Source organism: Podarcis liolepis, assembly GCF_965112155.1.
Source record: "Podarcis liolepis genome assembly, chromosome: 12".
Taxonomy (NCBI): Eukaryota; Metazoa; Chordata; class Lepidosauria; order Squamata; family Lacertidae; genus Podarcis; species Podarcis liolepis.
Window position 1 is genome coordinate 58,972,980 of NC_139563.1, and position 19,161 is coordinate 58,992,140.

The following is a 19,161-nucleotide window of genomic DNA, read 5'->3' on the forward strand; positions in this document are numbered from 1 at the left end:
TGGCCAAAGTCTTGGAGCCTCAGCTTCACGATCTGTCCTTCCAGTGAGCACTCAGGGCTGATTTCCTTAAGAATGGATAGGTTTGATCTTCTTGCAGTCCATGGGACTCTCAAGAGTCTCTTCCAGCACCATAATTCAAAAGCATCCATTCTTCGGCGATCAGCCTTCTTTATGGTCCAGCTCTCACTTCCATACATCATTACTGGGAAAACCATAGCTTTAACTATACAGACCTTTGTCGGCAAGGTGATGTCTCTGCTTTTTAAGATGCTGTCTAGATTTGTCATTGCTTTTCTCCCAAGAAGCAGACGTCTTTTAATTTCGTGACTGCTGTCACCATCTGCAGTGATCATGGAGCCCAAGAAAGTAAAATCTCTCACTGCCTCCATTTCTTCCCCATCTATTTGCCAGGAGGTGATGGGCCCAGTGGCCATGATCTTTGTTTTTTTGATGTTGAGCTTCAGACCATATTTTGCGCTCTCCTCTTTCACCCTCATTAAAAGGTTCTTTAATTCCTCCTCGCTTTCTGCCATCAAGGTTGTGCCATCTTCATATCTGAGGTTGTTGATATTTCTTCCGGCAATCTTAATTCCGGCTTGGGATTCATCCAGCCCAGCCTTTCACATGATGAATTCTGCATATAAGTTAAATAAGCAGGGAGACAATATACAGCCTTGTCGTACTCCTTTCCCAATTTTGAACCAATCAGTTGTTCCATATCCAGTTCTAACTGTAGCTTCTTGTCCCACATAGAGATTTCTCAGGAGACAGATGAGGTGATCAGTTCTTTAAGAACTTGCCATAGTTTGCTGTGGTCGACACAGTCAAAGGCTTTTGCATAGTCAATGAAGCAGAATAGATAGACAGATATAGATAGATAGATAGATAGATAGATAGATAGATAGATAGATAGAAAGAAATAGAGGTTTATATTTATGACAGGCATTTATTTAGTGCTCTACTCAGTTCACCTCTCTTCATAGGGGAGTTGCTCCATCCTCTTTCATCTGTTTAACGACATTATGATATTGGCAATTTTATTTTCAGTTCCTTTCCTAACGATCCCTAGCATGGATTTTGCCTTTTTCACAGCTGGTGACATCTTCATCAAGCAATCCATTATGACCCCAAGATCCCACTCACCAACTGTGTGAACCCAAGTTCTTTTTCCTGTGGCTTTATGATGATGCATTTTGAGAATCCAGTTGGATTATAAGCAGGATATAAAGCAGCCGTGCATACATAAATCTTTTCAACTGCACTAGACCACAAACATCAGCAAAAAAGGCTAATGCTATTCTAAGCTGCATCAGCCGAAGTATAGTGTCCCGATCAAGGGAAGTAATAATACCTCTCTGTTCATCTCTTTTCGTCCCATGCATAGTCCTATGTTGAATTCTACTGGGAGGTGGGAAGGGGGGGCAGAAGGAATGTCAGCCTGGTGCAAATGCTCTGGTTGAACCCCTCCAGCACTGCTGCTGGTGCATTTGCATCATTTCAACCTTCTTGCCCCCACCCCCTGCTTCTGTTTCCTGGTTTTCACAGAGATCAGGTGGCAGGAGGCTTTCACCTAAGAAATTTGACACAATACGTATGCAATTCCATGTTATTCCACAACCTCTGATATAAAGATACAGATACTTTATTTTCCTTTTGTGCTCTTATACATGCACCATGGAAGTGAGCAGCAATATGTACCCATAGGGTACTCATTGCGTGTCGAGGTCCCCAAGCCACCCCCCAAATAACTCACAACGCACACTTAATTTTTGCTTAAGGTTTTTGGCATAATTTTGGCCACAACTTTATTTAAATACAAAACTGTGAGTGGTTGTTTAGGCATTGGTTAAGACTATCTGTCCCCCCGCCTGGGGACAGAACTGACTTCCGGGCACCACCGAAAGACAGTGCGGGGGAAAGCAAGTCGGGGAGAAATGGAGCTGAGTCACAGACCCTGAATTCTCACCCGCCTGCTCCCTGAAGGCTTGCCGGCCCTAGTCCCATTCCAGGGATTGGACGAAAAGATGGCAAGCCCCAGGATTCCTTTAACGGAATTCACTTTCCGCAGCAACCATGGAGGGGCAGGCCCAGCCTATCCTAACCCCTCCTCCACCAATTTATAACCAATGCCTAACCGCAACCTTACAAGTTGTGACGATTTGCTATGCAGTAGGCAAAAACCGAATGGCCCAGCCAATCAGCCAGATGGACAAAATTCCTACCAGGCCCCTGCCCCAACGGCAGACGACCCCATGACAGGCATAGCAAGGTCAATGCAACAACCCCTTACTCTAGGGCGGGTGGGAGGGTGATCCGTTGCACGCAGCAAAGAGAAAGCTCCAGGCTGCGTGCAGAGTACTTAAAGATTTTACCCCTCCCACCAAAATTGCAACATAACTTTTACCCCAGCAACCCAGTGAACCAATCACTGCCCCAGGCCATCTTTAGAGACCCTGCCTGGTAACAGAGGGGTGGCTCAGCAGACCCCACCCCAACACGTGCTCTCCATGAAGGAGAACACGCTTTAATGGTTCCTCTCTTCACCTGCTTATTTTATTATTTTTGCAAACCAGGCTGCTGTTATTGGCACAGGATTGAGGCTACTAGAAATAACTGGTGAACCTAGCCACTTGGAGCAATGGACAGCAAACGTCCCTGTCCCAGGAACCGCAAGAATTTCAGATGCTTTATTTGGTAGCTGCAGAGTTAACTGGTTGCAAATACTTCACTGGACTGCTGGAAAAGCCTCAACACTGAAACTGGAACACAGACTAAATTGAGTGGGCTTTTTTTAAAAAAAATTCTTCTGATTCAACTTGCAGATTTTTCTATCGAAATGCAGGCTTCATTGAGATTTCTTAATGTGCAATTCAAACAGCTTTATTATAACCAACCTTATTAATGCAGCAGGACTATCTGTTTCCCCAAAGCATGACATTTCTATGGAAACCCCGTGAAACATCCTCGTTTTGATTTGCACGATTTTTTATTATTTGGATGAACTCTGATGATTCCTGGGGCACAGCAGCCAGAACAAATTTGAGCTATAAAAACCCAAGCTCCATTTAACGGTGACTGAACTTGGTCCAAGCTGTAATAGAAACAAGTCTGTGAAGAGATGCTTCCTCCTATGTTTGTTTTTTATAAACATCATTAACATTGAAATATGTAATGAATGCTTCCCCTTTTTGTGTCGTGCTGAACAAACCGAGGCCCCTCAACAAACAAATTACCCTAATTACTAATATTCTAGAATACATCAACATTTAATTACCAGCATGACAAACTCTGTCAATATTTAAAGGTCATTTTATTTTTGTAAAGCTTTTAGAAAACCAGCAAAATATAGGGGGGAATATGAAGCAACTGTGCTGTTTTTCATGTATAAACTGTTGAGAAACCAGAGTCCTGCTCTCTTGGAGTGAGAAGTGGCTGGAATGGCAGGTGTCTGGGTGGGGAGCCAAGGGGCGCTGGGGGGTGGGGCTTGGCATTGGCAGCCTCAAGCGCTGAGAAAGGAAATCCTATTCATGTGCAGGATGGATGAGTGGAACCCCTTTGCCCAGCAGTGAATGTGCTGGATGTTGGTTGGTTGATATGCTGCTTTTCCACAGTGAGCTGTGCCCAAAGTGGCTTACAGCAAACGTTCAAAACACTAAAATACAGGGCTTTGGAAATATAAGTACAGTAAGCTCGCAACAGCATACTTAACAGGTTACAGTTAAATACTACAATCCACGTTTAACTAATACATAGCAGTAAAAACCCCCAAAATGAGATCAATATTCATGGGCAGAGAGAAAATAAAGGTAGCAAGATTTAGGCCCTGTTGAAATAGAGTTGGTTTTTTTGGGGGGGGGGGGAGGTGCTTTCTCACCAGGCTGGATGGTTCTCTCCACTGGTAGCAGCAGCAGAAGAAGCAAAGGGGAAATACCAGGGAATGGCCATGGCTCTCCTTCAGCCTCCCTGATGGTCCGGCACCTACAGTTGCTCTTGCTAGATTGTCTGTATGTAAGGAGAGGTGAATATCAGACATTATATCAGAGAAATAGACTGCATTTTGCTATTGCTTTAGGAGGACAACATTTCCCTACATCATGTGCTCCTAAGGTTCCTAGGGACGTGGGTGGCGCTGTGGGTTAAACCACAGACCCTAGGACTTGCCGATTAGAAGGTCGGCGGTTCGAATCCCCGCGACAGGGTGAGCTCCCGTTGCTCAGTCCATGCTGTTGCCAACCTAGCAGTTCGAAAGCACGTCAAAGTGCAAGTAGATAAATCGGTACGGCTCCAGTGGGAAGGTAAATGGCGTTTCCATGCGCTGCTCTGGTTCGCCAAAAGTGGCTTAGTCATGCTGGCCACATGACCCGTAAATTGTATGCCGGCTCCCTCGGCCAATAAAGCGAGATGAGCTCCGTAACCCCAGAGTCGGCCACGACTGGACCTAATGGTCAGGGGTCCCTTTACCTTTACACAGCCCATGCATTCTATTCTATTCTATTCTATTCTATTCTATTCTATTCTATTCTATTATTTTATTTTATTTTATTTTATTTTATTTTATTTTATTTTACACACATCATCAGTTCCCAGTTCTCTTCCTTCCAGAAGATGCCTAAAAGGCTACCCTAATCTTCTTAATGCCCCAAGGACATAGTAGGATGAAATACTGGTTTCTGTTGAGATACACCTTGCATTGTACCTACGTGTGTGTGTGTGTGTGTGTGTGTGTGTGTGTGTACACACACACACACACACACAAAATGTATATACTGTTTGATTGTAAGAAAACCTCTCAGTGATTTACAAAAATATAGACCTCAACATGAGATGGTGGTGGACTCAGAACTCTTTGTTAAGTTTCTGCAGCTACAAGAGAAGCTGTCCTTGATCACTGAATTTTCATTTGGGCTCTGTTAAAATTCATCTCAGGGTCTGGCGGGGAAAAATATTATCCCTGATAAAATGGCAGGTCCAGCATGAAATGACATAGGCCATATCTTGGCCACCTAGTTTTATGGTAGATTGGAGCAATATTCATTGCAGTGGCAGGTATTCATTCTGAACAGCGTAAAGAAACACAAACTACAAAATAAAAACAAACTATTATGTTTTGGTAAAAGCAAGCAATGTATGTGGAGGCGCAGGGGAGAGAGAATGAATAGGAACTTTGGCTATGTGCACCAATTTTATTCTGGAGTCACTGGAGACTGTGCTTGTTTTTCCTATGTAGTACACACACAATTTAGATCTACTGCATATTTTTTGCAGCTAAAAAGTGCTTGAAAAAATAGTTTCATTCTGAAAATAGAAGCTCATTGCAGATTGATTTCGCAATGTGTCCATATGAAAACTGATGGAGGGTGTCCTAGCAATGAGGGGTATGTTTCTGCCCAGTGACATTGTGGATGGATATACAGTGGTACCTCGGGTTAAGTACTTAATTCGTTCTGGAGGTCCGTTCTTAACCTAAAACTGTTCTTAACCTCAGGTACCACTTTAGCTAATGGGGCCTCCTGCCGCGCTGCTGGAGCCCGATTTCTGTTTTCATCCTGAAGCAAAGTTCTTAACCTGAGGTAATATTTCTGGGTTAGCGGAGTCTGTAACCTGAAGCGTATGTAACCTGAAGCGTATGTAACCTGAGGTACCACAGTATACCATGATGGTGATGATTATCCTGTAAATTTGTATACTGCCTTTCATCTGAAGAGTCCCCAGATTGGGGGAAACTATGGTTTTCTGGTGACTATGCACCTTTATCTAAAGTCTCAAACACATCACAAAAGTATTGTCTGTCGGGATTTGAATCCTCAATGGAACTTACCGGTACATAGGCAACCTATTTAACAGGAATTCAGCATGTGTGCCAACCATTCTCCATCCTATGATGAAAGGAAGCAGACTTTTGACTGACCGTGTGTGTGTGTGTGTGTTTTGCACTAATAGCTTAGAATGGATCAGATTCCAAGTCAGACTTGCTCACTGGTTTAAGCAACTATGAGACTGCTCTTGCTAGTTGTGGGTCAAGTTCACCTTGCTGCAGCTGCTTTTGTCTCCATGTCCCAGCATCAAGACCTAGAGCTGATAACAAGATACAGGATGTGCAGAACCCCCTCAAAAAAGCAAGCCTTATGGAACTTTTGGCTTTGCTCAAAATTTCTCAGATGTTTCACGAAAGCAGGAGCCTGCAAATTTACCAAACTGCCAACTCTATTCTTACGAAATACCAGTTTTGCTGAGGGCATTGAACATCTTCATTGGTCTTACCAAAACTTGTTTTGCTTCATTTGTCTCTCCCAATTGTCTCTCCCAAGAAAGAACCTCCAAATTTGCCCAAAAATTGTGCTTCACAGAAAATTCCTTGGTGATTTTATACTCGGGTGGAAACAGTCAATGTGGACCCTATGGATATATTTTATGTAGGATTTGAAGAAATGATGTTTTCCCTGGGGATTGCCAAAACAATTGCTTGGTGATTTTTCAATTTGTTGCCAGTAAGAATAAACTCAAGGCAAAATATTCTGCTACAAGACTGCACTGCATCAATGTATGTGGTATGACTGTTAAAAGTAGTACGTGTAACCTCATTCTGTTCTCTAATTTAGCATCTTGCTTTTCCAGTGTGCAACCAGTGCTTCACAATGCAACAGCAGGCCATTTGATCAAAAGTTATGCTGTTACATCAAACACAGGCATTTTCTTGCTCTGCTGGTCTCTTGGGAGTGACAGCAAAGCTAATAGCTATATTAACTTTTCTGTAAGTTGAAGCATTTTTATGTGAGCACTCGAGCTTAGAAGAAACAGGTTTCCACTTTATCCTTTTTTCTTCTGAGAGCGAGCGCTGGACACATGACAAAGAGCGAAATGAAGTGCTAAAGTTCTACATGAGAACAGAATTTCTAATGCTCCTGTTCCCTGTGGCAGTCCCCTGCCAATTTCCAGGCCACCTATGTGGGTCCAGTTGTCAGTGGCAACAGTGTCTGTGTCGGAATGAGAACTAAGTTGTGCTCACCCATGTTTAACTGACAGTGTCACGAGATCCTTTGGGACAATCAGCTGACTGATTTATTACAATTCATCTCATGATTTGTGTGGCTCAATGATTTATCTTCATAAACAGCTCATGACAGCCTCTATTAAGCATCAGGATGATGTTACCCAGAGTAAAGGATGAGGCAAGGATAATTTGTTTTCATGATTTACTGACGATGCTCTCATAATTAGTCACCGTGTATGTGACAGGGCACTTAATGTATATGAAGTTCAGCGCTGAATCTCCAAGGAGAGCAAAATGAGAGATGAAAGGACAGGGTGTGAGTTTTCTCTCTCTCTCCCTTTCTCGCACAAACACACAGAAAGCCTATGGGAAGGGTGAAATGGTGGGAGCAGCCAGCCAAGCCGCACTACTTTGTTCCTGTCCTGAACCCTCTGTGCCCGGTAGGGCACACAGTCCCATGGGCAACGCAAGAAAGGAGTCAGAAGTCAAAACAGTCCAATACCGGTCCAAGTCCAATACAACAAGCAAGGTCCCAAGTCAACCTGCAAGGCCAGGTTCCTGCCTCACAAAAGATCCAGGTTGGAAAACCTGGGCTGAGTCACAAAGTCACAGCCAAGCTGTGGTCCATCAACAGAGAAAGTTGAGCAGGCACAGAGTCGCTGCCCTGCTTTCCTTTTATCCCTTCCAATCTTGATTGCTGCATCTCAGTTTGCTCTAGCTGAGCAGTTGTGTCTCTCCGCTTGTCCTGAGCCAAATCCATCTGAGTGGCCACAACCTCCTCCCAGACCTCAAGAGCCCCATGATCCCCACCGGGTCCACTAACGATCTGGGCTGTGTTCCCTTGCCTGCCTCAGCCTCCTGGAGTGCACTTCCCACTGTTCCCAGCACCTCAGAGCCCACCGTGTCCACAGAGACGGGGACATCTCTGGTTCTGGTGATGCCCCCCCTCCCCTGGCTCCCCTGAACTGTCAGCTGCCCCTGCCACATCCCCTGATGTCCCATCAGTACCTCCTAAGTCCCCCACCCCCTTCCCCATCTCCAGCTTGTCCCAGTATGTCCCAGTCATGGCTATCCTTCTTGTCAAGACCCTCTTCCCTTTCCTCGGTGTCCTGCCAGTTCATGACAGTGCCCAACTGGCCAATGCATGCAGCATGTGGGCAGCACAAGCCAATTTTATGTGAATCTCCCTTTAGTGTGTCACAAGCAAACAGAAGTGAATCTGCTTTGCTGTGCTTCTATAAAGAGTCTTTAGAGAAGTTACTCCTATTCATATCTAAGCAAACATGTCTAAGGGTAAGTTTTCTTAACCCACGTATGGTGTGAATTGAGCCCACAAAAAGGGTACAGTACTTGGCCACCCCTGCTATTTCAATACCTCATGCGCTCCTTCGCATGCCACAGACGCTTCATTTTTGCTGATGGATAATATGAGCTAGACGAGTATAATTTTATTTGCCTTTCAGGCCAGTAACTCTCCTGCTGTGGATTGATGGCTAAAATGGAATCCTTTCTATAGAAATTACATATGAATAAACAGTGAGGCAAATCTTTAGTTTTATTCACTAAATCAGAGCAGAGGTGAAGACACTTACTGCTGCTGCTTTTCTTCAGATCTAGCAAGTTGCTAATTATACAGCATTAATTGTGTATGCAGTCTTGTTCATCCCGCCCTCCAGAGGGTTGCTAAAAAGTGCTGCTAAAATATGCTTCCAGACAAAAGTTGTCTTTAAAGTGTCAGTGCCATTGGGAGTGCCTAAGCATCTGGCAAATACTGTTAAATCTTCCTGCTTAGCTATCCTGAAAATTCACTGTTGGTTCACCTTCCTAAATTTTCATTTATATATCATCAGAAGAAAATGTTGGCTTAAACCAAGAGGTTGTACAGAGGTGTGTACATACACAGAAACACTTGCATCAATGCTGCAAATTTTTCAAAGAAAAACTAATGAAGATGCATTTCCAGTGTTTAATCACTACTAGTAAGCCTCTGTTCTCCCCACCAAACAGCAGCCATCCACTATGAGATTGCATCCTTATTTTTCAATTATGAGCTGAGAATGAAGTCTAGAATTAATAAACAAATTTGAATGGAAATATGAGGTTGGAACATGGTGCCAAGGGACTGTCATTTCAAAAGAAGTTTTAAAATGAAACAAAAAATAAAGCAAAATACTACCCCCACCCTAACTTTCAGATGTTTTAAAAGATCTCAGAAATGTCCCCATGACTGTGTTAATTTAAGGTGCCCTCTCTCCATTGCTGAAAATGAGGAGGGTGCTTTTTGAGTTGGGGCTTTAAAATGGGGGGGGGGGCGGCTTGTGCTCCTCAGACGCTTAGCGCTTTGGCTCAGGACCTCCTGCCACTGCCAGACCTTTCCTGGAGATCCCGGCCAGGTGGGTGGTGACGAGAGAAGCACCATTTGTAGCTGCAGCATTTCACTTATAGGTTCTTTGCACCTGCATGTCTTTTAGTGAGTTGCTGATTTCAATGTTTCTGCTGGTCTTATAGTTTTACGGTTTCAATTCATCTTAATATTTTTGCTCTGATTTTTTGATCCACCCTGAAAGCTTTCTAAAATTTATTTATTTGGGTGTTTTCTTTTTTCTTTTTGTAAATCTACAAAAATAAAATAAAATAATGAGTGAGAAATATCCCAATTTTCATCTGAGGAATGTTGGAGGCTGTGCTGCAGACGACCCATTCAGTTGGGATCATGTGACCTGAGGGGTAATTTATATTTACAATGGGGGGTGCATTTTTATCCTGTTTTAATTGTTTGTTCTTAATTTCACTCTCCATCTGGAACATATTTTAGTTGCATGTAGAGGTTTTGATATGGATATTCTAAGTGACAAAGAATAAAAGGAGTGCCTAAAAATCTCTCTCTGAGCAATCTTTCAGGCTGCAGGTTTACCTGCTTGACTTCCTGACATACCTCCAGATTAATAATTCTGATAATGAGTATTCTTTTGCTCGTACTTTAGAGTCAATAAATGGCTCTAAAATCCATTTAATGAAAAATAGCCTAACACTCATTTACTTCAGTTGCACAGATCATTCCATACTGATTCGATCTCTTAAGATCAACTATAAAGACATTTGAGAAATTAACTGCTGTAATGTTGTTTGAAGAATAATTAGCATATGGTGTCTTTTGCTATTTCTTACAAGATTTTTTGAATTTGCAAAAAAATAAAAATAAAATGGTACTCATTAAACCATTTCTTTCTCCATGTATCTTATAACAGAAACATCTGTTCCTTCTTGTTCAATCAAAGTGACAATCTCAAGAGTCCCAATTTTAAAAGTAATGCCATTTAAAAGAAATTCTAGCAAGACAGAATATGCTTCATTAACATATCTAATTTGCACATGAAAAAGAAGTTTCTGTGACTCGCAAGAGGGTTGTGGTTGCATGCTTTAAATAAGCAAGTTAAGAATTTTCTAAAATAATGCATGAAAGAATAAAGGCAGCAAAATGCAGTTATACAAAATATTAAGTAGAGACTTCTAAGTCTATATTTATATCTGATGCATGTTATACTTCTTGAGCTGTACCAATTTTAATTTTAATTTCTTTCTGCACACATGACACCAATCAATGGACTTACATAGAGATAATCAGGAGTTTCTGTAAATTTGAAATGGTCAGATTTCCAGTTGTGTTGCTTCAGGGTTCCTTGATGAATAAGGAGGAAAGAAGGATATGAAACTGAATTTCACAATGTCAGTTCCAGAATGTGACAAAGAGAAGGACCTCAGGAGTCCAAAATTCTTCCATGGCTAAAAATAGAGAGCAGCCCAGGAACTGAATCAGTTTGCTGGATATATTTATACCCCACATTTCAAAGTTTTATTTCTAGGGCAGTTTACAAAAAAAGTACTGTAAACAATAAAATCAGGAATTATTGAAACAGAAGGACTCTTCTGTGGAGATTTGGTGGAATCTTGCAGAAGCGCCTCATGATTGGTTCTGCTTCCTTCTTGTTATTAGCTCCCTGCAGCCCTTTAGTCAAAGTAAGCGTGCCTGCCACATGTTCTAGACAAGAGCATGGCTGTCAGGAGCAATTTAGCAGCACAGTTCTTATGACTTTTAGCAAAAAAGCCAAGTCATTTGATATACAGTAAGCCTGCAACTTACATGGGGCTTATGTTCCGGGGATCGTGCCTAATGCCAAAATCACAAATAGTCAAAACACATTGGGTTCAGTGGCATGTGGGACTGCCCACTTTCCTCCCCTTTTTTAACTGAAATATGCATCTCAGGTGTCAAAGGCTGGGGTAAAGAGCTGCATCTTCAGCCTTTGTTGAAGACTGTATAGTGAAGGTGCCAGGTGGACATCTGTGGGGAGGGAGTGCCACATCTTGGGGCTGTCACAGAGTATTCTGGGCCACCATTTTTTCCCAGGGTGGTGAGGCACCATTAATGAGCACTCTTTGGGTCCAGTCAATTAACCAGCTACGAATTTACCTAATAGTTGCAGTGTGACATATTACCAGCTTCTCTGCAAGAACCGAGACTAAGATTGTGATATTTCGTGGACACAGTCCTAGGTGTAGATAGTGCTTGGATCCACAGGCTGTAGAACAAACTCACTCATTTAGATACCTGGGTGTACTTTTTAGTGAAACACTCTCTTGGAAGTGTCATATGGAGTTAATGAACATCAAAGCACAGAAAACCCTGGGGGCTCTGATGAAGTTCTGTTCCAATAAGGGAGGGCAGCTGATTGAACCTCCCCTAAGTGCTTGCTCAAATGCTCTATGGGGGTGAAATCTGGGCTCTGATTCACACTCCATTCGAATCTGTTTGAAGTTTTGGAATCTGTGCAGAATAACTTTTTTTCAGAAGCTATGCCATCAGGAATATCAGCAGCTCTTCTTCATACAGAATCCAGGTGGCCAACAAGGCAATAGCAGACTACGCTCAGTTAAAGTATACTTTAAAAAATTGCTACCATGCCAACTGGGCGTTTTCCTGCTTTGTGCTACATGAATTTGGGTTGATAAGCAACTCCGGGAAGCAGCTGCTCAATATATTTTAGACTATTAAACTGTTATTCTTTTCTGGAACTGAGCTCTGCTTTGACCTTGAATAAGTGTCAGGCAAGGGATTGGCTCTTCTGATGGAGTCTAGGACTTGCAACTAATTTAGAACACCACATTTTCCTCTTGGTATCTACTCTTGTGAACAGAACACTTTAGAGCTAGTTATCTGATCAAACTGTCACCATTTTCCTTAAGAAATGCCTTTATTGAGCTGCGTTTCCAAGTGATGTCCACTGCATTCTGGGATGGCTGCTACAAGAAGGTCCTGTACGCAGGCAGACTTTGTCTTTGTGGTCAGTCTCAGGTGGAAGACATCACTCATTATTTGTTCGCCTGCCCCTTGTCTAGAAACCAACGAGATCACTTTCTGAAACCTTTGTTCACACAAGCGAGCAGGTACACCCTGGTAGAAATGGTCCAGTTTCTTTTGGGTGACAACAATAGCTTCAGAATACACAAGGCAAACATCTGTGCACTGGCTGCAAAAAAAGGAAGGAAGGAAGGAAAAGGGACTTAGATAATACTTCTATCCTTGCAGAAGGCACAGATTTTTGATCACTCTATTTGCACTCACTGGCAGAGGAAGAGGAGTGCAGGGGGAGCGCACACACCCCCAGCAGTGTGATCCTGGTGGGGTGCCACCGTGGCTGTGTGTCCCCGTCCCCCCCGCCTGCGCTGGGTGCCATGCCTCTGCAGGTGGCGTGCCCCGCCCTCAGGATGCACGCCAGCGCCGCCCCAGCCTGCTGTCCGCCCCCCGGTGCCGGAGCATGAAGCTCTACCACTCTTTGACCTCCGCTTGCTCCAAGACCAGGTATACCAGCCTCCTTTTTCTTTCACTTCAGTGTGAGTCTGTGACAATTTGCTGTGGTCACTCAGCCTGTAGACTTTTGGGTAGTTAGGGACTCTTTTGCTCTTTAGGATTAAGGGGTGTGAGTGCACTAATTAATTAGTTGCTGCCTGAATACTCTGTAACTTGCAGTCTAAAGCACTATGCATTTACTCCTTATGTTTCTTTTATGTGTCATAAACCAATCTTTTTCTACTTCCTGGTGTGACAAGTGCTTTATTGTGTATAAGAGCTCAAGGTTCATGCACATTTTAAATGGATGCCTGCCTGACTCCAGGAAAAATGTTCCAGTCCTTTCAGGCGGGTGTGTTGGGTTCAAATGTGCACTGGACATGCATGTGGGTTCAGTCGCATGCCTCGTAACAATGGGCTACAGTTCTCTACTGTTCTCTACAGTTACTTCTGAGTAAATAGGATTGAGCAGCAAGCTTTGGTCCACATTTTCTCTTCATTCTGGTTACAACAATTATCTCTAGAGAAGCCTTGTGCTTTGCTAGCAGTAATCAAATGATTTGCTAGTGTTTGTCTTTGGGAATGTGATGTTTTTTAAAAATAAACTATCCACCTGAAATAAATCACACTACTTGGATCAAATAAAAATTTTTGTATGTCCTTGCCTTAATATTCTTCAATAAATAATGTGTGAACCAGTCATGTTTCTAAATCAAAATTCATTTTGAATGGAGTGAATAAGGTTTATGTTACAGGGACTATCCAAACTTTGATGAAAGCCAGCATTCATATATTGTAGTCCCAGTCCCAGTGCCCCACTTCCCGGCAAGAGACCCAAGTGAGGTGTAGCAGAACAAACTTAAACAGACAACGATCTGGATTAAAAATGTGCCAGAGATTATGGCCTCCCCAAGACGTCAGTCTACTGAGGTGGCCACCACTGGAAGCTCTAAGTCTCATCTGTCCCACCCTTGGCTTCCAAACAGAGACTTCCACTGAGACCCTCTAATGGGGTACCCTGAATATGCCACAGGGTGATGCACCACTTCACCCCACGCTTAAAGTCTAGGATTCCACCTTAACCGCCCAAAGCTGTGATGTTTTGCCCTAACCTTGACCGGGCATGGCAGCAGCCATTGCCTGGCCAGCCAGCAAGGCACTGCCCATTTGGTGGGGCCTTTGATTGGCCCATTTGAAGGAAGGTTCTGGCACTGGCTGGGGAATACCCCAATGGCTGGCTAACATGTAAGAGCTGTCTGCCGGGATGGTGGCTGAGAGTGAGGGGCTGCAACCCTGCCCACCTGGAAAGGGTGAGCGTCCATTATGCTCCAATACAGATACATCACTTCTCCAGACATACGCAAGGGAATGTGGGAAATGTTACTGGGTGACAGCTGTCACCATTCATTTGGATATCTATTACTTTAAGACATTCAGCTGTCACCTAATTTTGCACATGTTGAATGTTTTCAAATGTTGGCTGATAAATGACTTCTTATACAACTTGTCTGACAATTTTCTACAGCTAACCCTATCCCACTGTCCCAGGGGATTCAAGACAGATTAGGAAATGGAAAGATAACCAAACTGAAGCAAGCTGTCTCTTTCTCCCACTTGCAGGGGCCGGACTCAACGACGGGCAGTGGCATGAGGTTCGGTTCTTAGCAAAGGAAAATTTTGCAGTGCTCACCATTGACGGTGATGAAGCCTCTTCCGTTCGAAGTAACAGCCCTCTGAAAGTTTTGACGGGAGAGAAATATCTCTTTGGAGGTAAAGATTTTTACTGTATGTTCTAAGAGTGTTTTTGAAAGGGGAATATTTTGCTTTCAAGTCTTTCCTTGTGAACAATGCAAATCACATCACCATAAATGGCTTTATTCTTAAAATGGTTTTGATTTTACTGTTAGGAAACTCCTGTCAAACAGTGCCCTGCTTAAGGTGTGAGTTAGCAATGCACGCACATCCTTTTGTACAGTAGGGACACACTACCTTAAGTTGCCTTTTTTGAGTAGACTCATCTGAGCTGAATATTCATCAGTTTTGAAATTCACATTGAACAAGGTTGAGCTCTTTTGTATGTAAACTGAACTTGTTTGAAAATCCACTGTCTTTGAGGCCCTTTCAAAGGTGAACAGCTTCCCAGCCTTGGTGCAATGAAGTGTCCAGGCAAGTCCTAAAGGAGCCCTCTCAGAGCAGTGCTGCAGCACTGGCTCAAGGAATTCAACACTTGCACATTCCAATAGGAACTGACCTATTTGCACCTTCCAGGCTAATGTGCATGTTAGGGATTGATTAGCTGCTTGTGCGTAAAAACGTGCTCCCTCAGAGTTTGTGCGACCCCACAAACCTCCGTGTGTGACGGAGCTCCTCAGACATGTCTGCTCTAGTCACTAGTAGAGTCCGACAGTGGCTGTCTGCGGAAGCGTTTCCAGCAAAGGAGCTCCTTAACGGAAACGCGTCTCCTGGACTCACGGCGTGACAGTTTCCGGCGAGGTGTGGGTCTCCCTATGGGAGACTCAGATACCTCCCCACTGTTCTCGCTGGAAGCGTCCCTGAGCCCTCCCTCCTGCTCGCATTCCCTCAGAGACCCACTCCTCCCCCTGCTGGTCCCTGCTTCAGCTGTTGAGTCTCTTTCTTCCTCCCTGAGTCCCTCCACCACCTGATGCTCCGATGGCAGTTCCCTGACATCCACCTCCCCTCCAGGGCCCCCCTCACCCCCTCCCATTTCCTCTCCCCTGGGAGGTGAAGGGCTAAAACCCCGAAAAGAATCTTCCTCATCTTCCGACGTCTCGAACCATTCCCTCCATCGATCGTCGTCCTGGCTCGCTGAATCCTCTTCCTCTTCAGAATCTGGGAACCCCTCCAACTCCTCTTCCTCGTCGGTGGTGGCAAAGTATTCCCTTCGGAACCTCGCTACAGGCTGAGGTTTACGTGGGAACCTCTGATGAAAAGTCTCTATTAAAACTTCGTCATTGACATCCTCTGCCCTAACCCAGGTGTTTTCCGACTCCGGTTCCCCTTCCCACATTACCAAATACTCTACTTGATCTCCCTTCCACCTGGAATCGAGGATCTCCGCTACATGGTAGCTGTGTTCCTTCTCCTCCATTGCTGGTCCCCTTGTGACCCTCCCTTCACTGTCTCCTCTATACGGTGACAGCAACGACCTGTGAAAAACTGGGTGCAGCTTCATGTGGTTCGGTAACCGGAGCCTGAAAGCCACTGGATTGACCTGCTGCATGACTTCAAACGGACCCAGCCTTTTGGGTCTTAATTTCTTACAACCTCCTTTGAACGGCAACCCTTGGGTTGACAGCCACACCTGGTCCCCCACCCTGATGCTTTCACCTTCCCTTCGGTTTTTGTCTGCCTGCCTCTTATATTCCTCCTTAGCCCTGTTTAAGTTGAGTTGGAGCTGGCGATGGATCGCTTCCATTTCTTCAACGAACTGTTCTGCAGCTGGAACGCTCCAGTTCTCCCCCTCCCCCCCTGGGAAGGCTCTGGGATGGCACCCGTGATTAGCCAAAAAGGGGCTCATCCCCGTGGACACGTTCTCTGCATTGTTGTAGGCAAATTCTGCCAACGCCAGCTTCTCCACCCAATCATTCTCTCTGTCATTAACATAACACCTCAAATATTGTTGGAGAACCCCATTTGCTCTTTCCGCCTGCCCGTTGGTTTCTGGATGACGGGCCGTTGAAAAATTAACCTCTACATGCAGTAAGCTCATGAGCTTCCTCCAGAACCTGGAAGTAAATTGTTTCCCTCGGTCTGAAACCACCCTCAAGGGGGCGCCATGCAACCGAAACACATTCTCTACAAACAATTTGGCTGTTTCTTCTGCTGTGACCGCATGTGAGCAGGCTATAAAGTGGGCCATTTTAGTTAACAGGTCTACTACAACCATGATGGCTGTTTTCCCTCTAGACTTTGGCAGATCAGTCATGAAATCTATTGCCACTGCTTCCCACGGTCTTTCAGGTGTGGGCAGTGGTTCTAATAAACCAGCCGGCGCCCGCCTCTCCCCCTTGGCTCTTTGGCATTGTTCACACCCTCTCACATACTCCCGCACATCTTCCCTGACCTTGGGCCACCAAAATTCCCTGGTAACCAGCCACATGGTCTTGTGTTGCCCAAAATGCCCTGCTGTGGGGCTATCGTGCAGCTGCTTGAGTACCTTCTCCCTCAATTCCCCTTCAGGTATATATAACGCTCCCTTATAATACAATGCCCCGTTTCTCTCCTCAAAACCACCGGATTTGTCTTCCTCCCTCCTGAGATCCCTGAGTTTGTCCTGGGCGTATGCATCCTGCACCGTACCCTCTACCAATTCCCTTTGCCCCACCAAAGTCGCCCCACACACCCAGCGGTCCTCTGGAATGATATGGGTTTCTTCGGGTGCTCCCTCCCCCTCCAAATATTCAGGTTTGCGTGAGAGAGCGTCCGCCCTAACATTCTCTGGGCCTGGCACGTAACAAATCTCAAAGTTAAATTTGGAGAACTCCTGGGCCCATCTCAACTGCCTTTGGTTGAGCACTCGCGCAGTTCTCCAATACTCCAGATTTTTATGGTCCGTGCACACTTGCACCTTATGTTGTGCACCAACTAGCAGATGCCTCCATCTCCGGAACGCCTCATGAATAGCAAGAAGTTCTCGGTCGTACACCGTGTAGTTCCTCTCGGATTTGTTCAGCTTTCGCGAAAAGAAGGCACACGGTCGCCACTCTGACTCCTCCTTCCCCGGCTGCAGAAGAAGCACCGCCCCTATGGCTCTGTCAGATGCGTCTGTTTCAACCCTTAGCTTCTTTCGTAAATCCACATGCAGAAGTTGTTCTTCAGAGGCGAAGGCCCTTTTCAGCTCCTCAAACGCTCGCTCCGCCTCCGCCGTCCATACAAACTTCTTTTTACTGCTGAGACAGTCAGTGATGGGCGCCGTCAGATGGGCGAAGTTGCGGATGAACTTACGATAAAAGTTTCCAAACCCTAGGAACCTCTGCACATCCTTCTTGGTTTTGGGTGTTTTCCATTCCAGCACTGCCTGTACCTTGCCGGGATCCATGGCCAATCCCTTGTCTGACAGGCGGTACCCCAGGAATTCCACCTCCTTGGTATGGAACCGACACTTCTCCAGTTTGACCCACAGCCTGTTGGCTTGCAGTCTGCTCAACACTTCTCTGACGTCTCTCACATGTTGCTCCTCATTCTCCGAATACACCAACACATCATCTAGGAAAGCAACGCAATTCTTGTAGAGCAAAGGACCCAGTACGTGGTTCATAAAAGATTGAAAACACGCTGAGCCTGCTTGTAATCCAAATGGCATAACGAGGTATTCAAATGCCCCCAAAGGGGTAAACATGGTGGTTTTCCATTCATCCCCTTTCCTTATGCGTATCAGGTTGTACGCCCCCCTTAGATCCAGCTTTGTAAAAATCTTTCCCTTCCTCACCCTGGTCAAAATATCATCAATCCTGGGCATAGGGAAAGCCACCGGTTCAGTCACTGCATTTAACCTCCTAAAATCACATACAAGTCTCGGCTTGTCCGCGTTTTTTTTGTCCACAAAAAACACTGGGCTACCCCCTGCTGCTTTGGACTCTCTGATGAAGCCTCTCTTCAGGTTCTTGTCAATAAACCCTCGCAACTCCTGCATTTCTCTGTCTGACATGGCATACAACTTGCCCACGGGAAGCTGTGCTCCAGGGAGTAAATTGATCTGGCAATCAAAGGGTCTATGAGGTGGTAGTTGGTCAGCTTCCTTCTCGCTGAACACGTCGCTGAGATCTGCATACTGTGGTGGTACCTTCACCTTCTCCATTACTTCAGTCCCTGCTAGGGTGGCTTGGGCCCCTGCTGAACCCTTTTCCCCTTTGCAGTGTTCTAAGCAATGTGCTGAACCAAAGGACACCACTCTTTGATGCCAGCCAACCAGCGGATCATGTAGAGCTAGCCAGCTCATTCCCAAAATAATGGGAGCGCCTCCCAGGGTGGCCACATTAAACGCTATCAGTTCTGTGTGCCTTGCCACCCTCATTATCATTGGGACAGTCTGCAAGCTGACTCCTCCTCCCAACAACTCCCTGCCATCAATCGTGGTCACCTGCAGGGGGTTGCTTAAAGGGATAGTCTGTATCTGGTGTTCAGCAGCAAACTCCTTGCTCATAAAATTGCAGGAGCTGCCTGAGTCCAATAGCGCCTTTATTTTTAGGGGGTGCCCATTTTGCAGCTCTAGCGACACTTCAATCACTAGAGCAGGTCGAGGAGCTTCTGGCACGGGCACTTTCACTGCTCTTTGGCCTGGCTGCAGTGCCCCGATTGTGGC

The 19,161-nt window shown here is 45.0% G+C and overlaps 1 protein-coding gene across 1 annotated transcript in view; it reads left to right on the forward strand.

Moving 5' to 3' along the window:
• Positions 1 to 19,161, forward strand: part of CNTNAP2 (contactin associated protein 2) — a 1,020,100-nt gene that overhangs the window by 582,923 nt on the left and 418,016 nt on the right. The window contains exon 9 of the mRNA XM_083468764.1: positions 14,460 to 14,609. Coding sequence (XP_083324890.1) covers positions 14,460 to 14,609 — 150 coding nt within the window. The remainder of the gene's footprint in view (positions 1 to 14,459; positions 14,610 to 19,161) is intronic.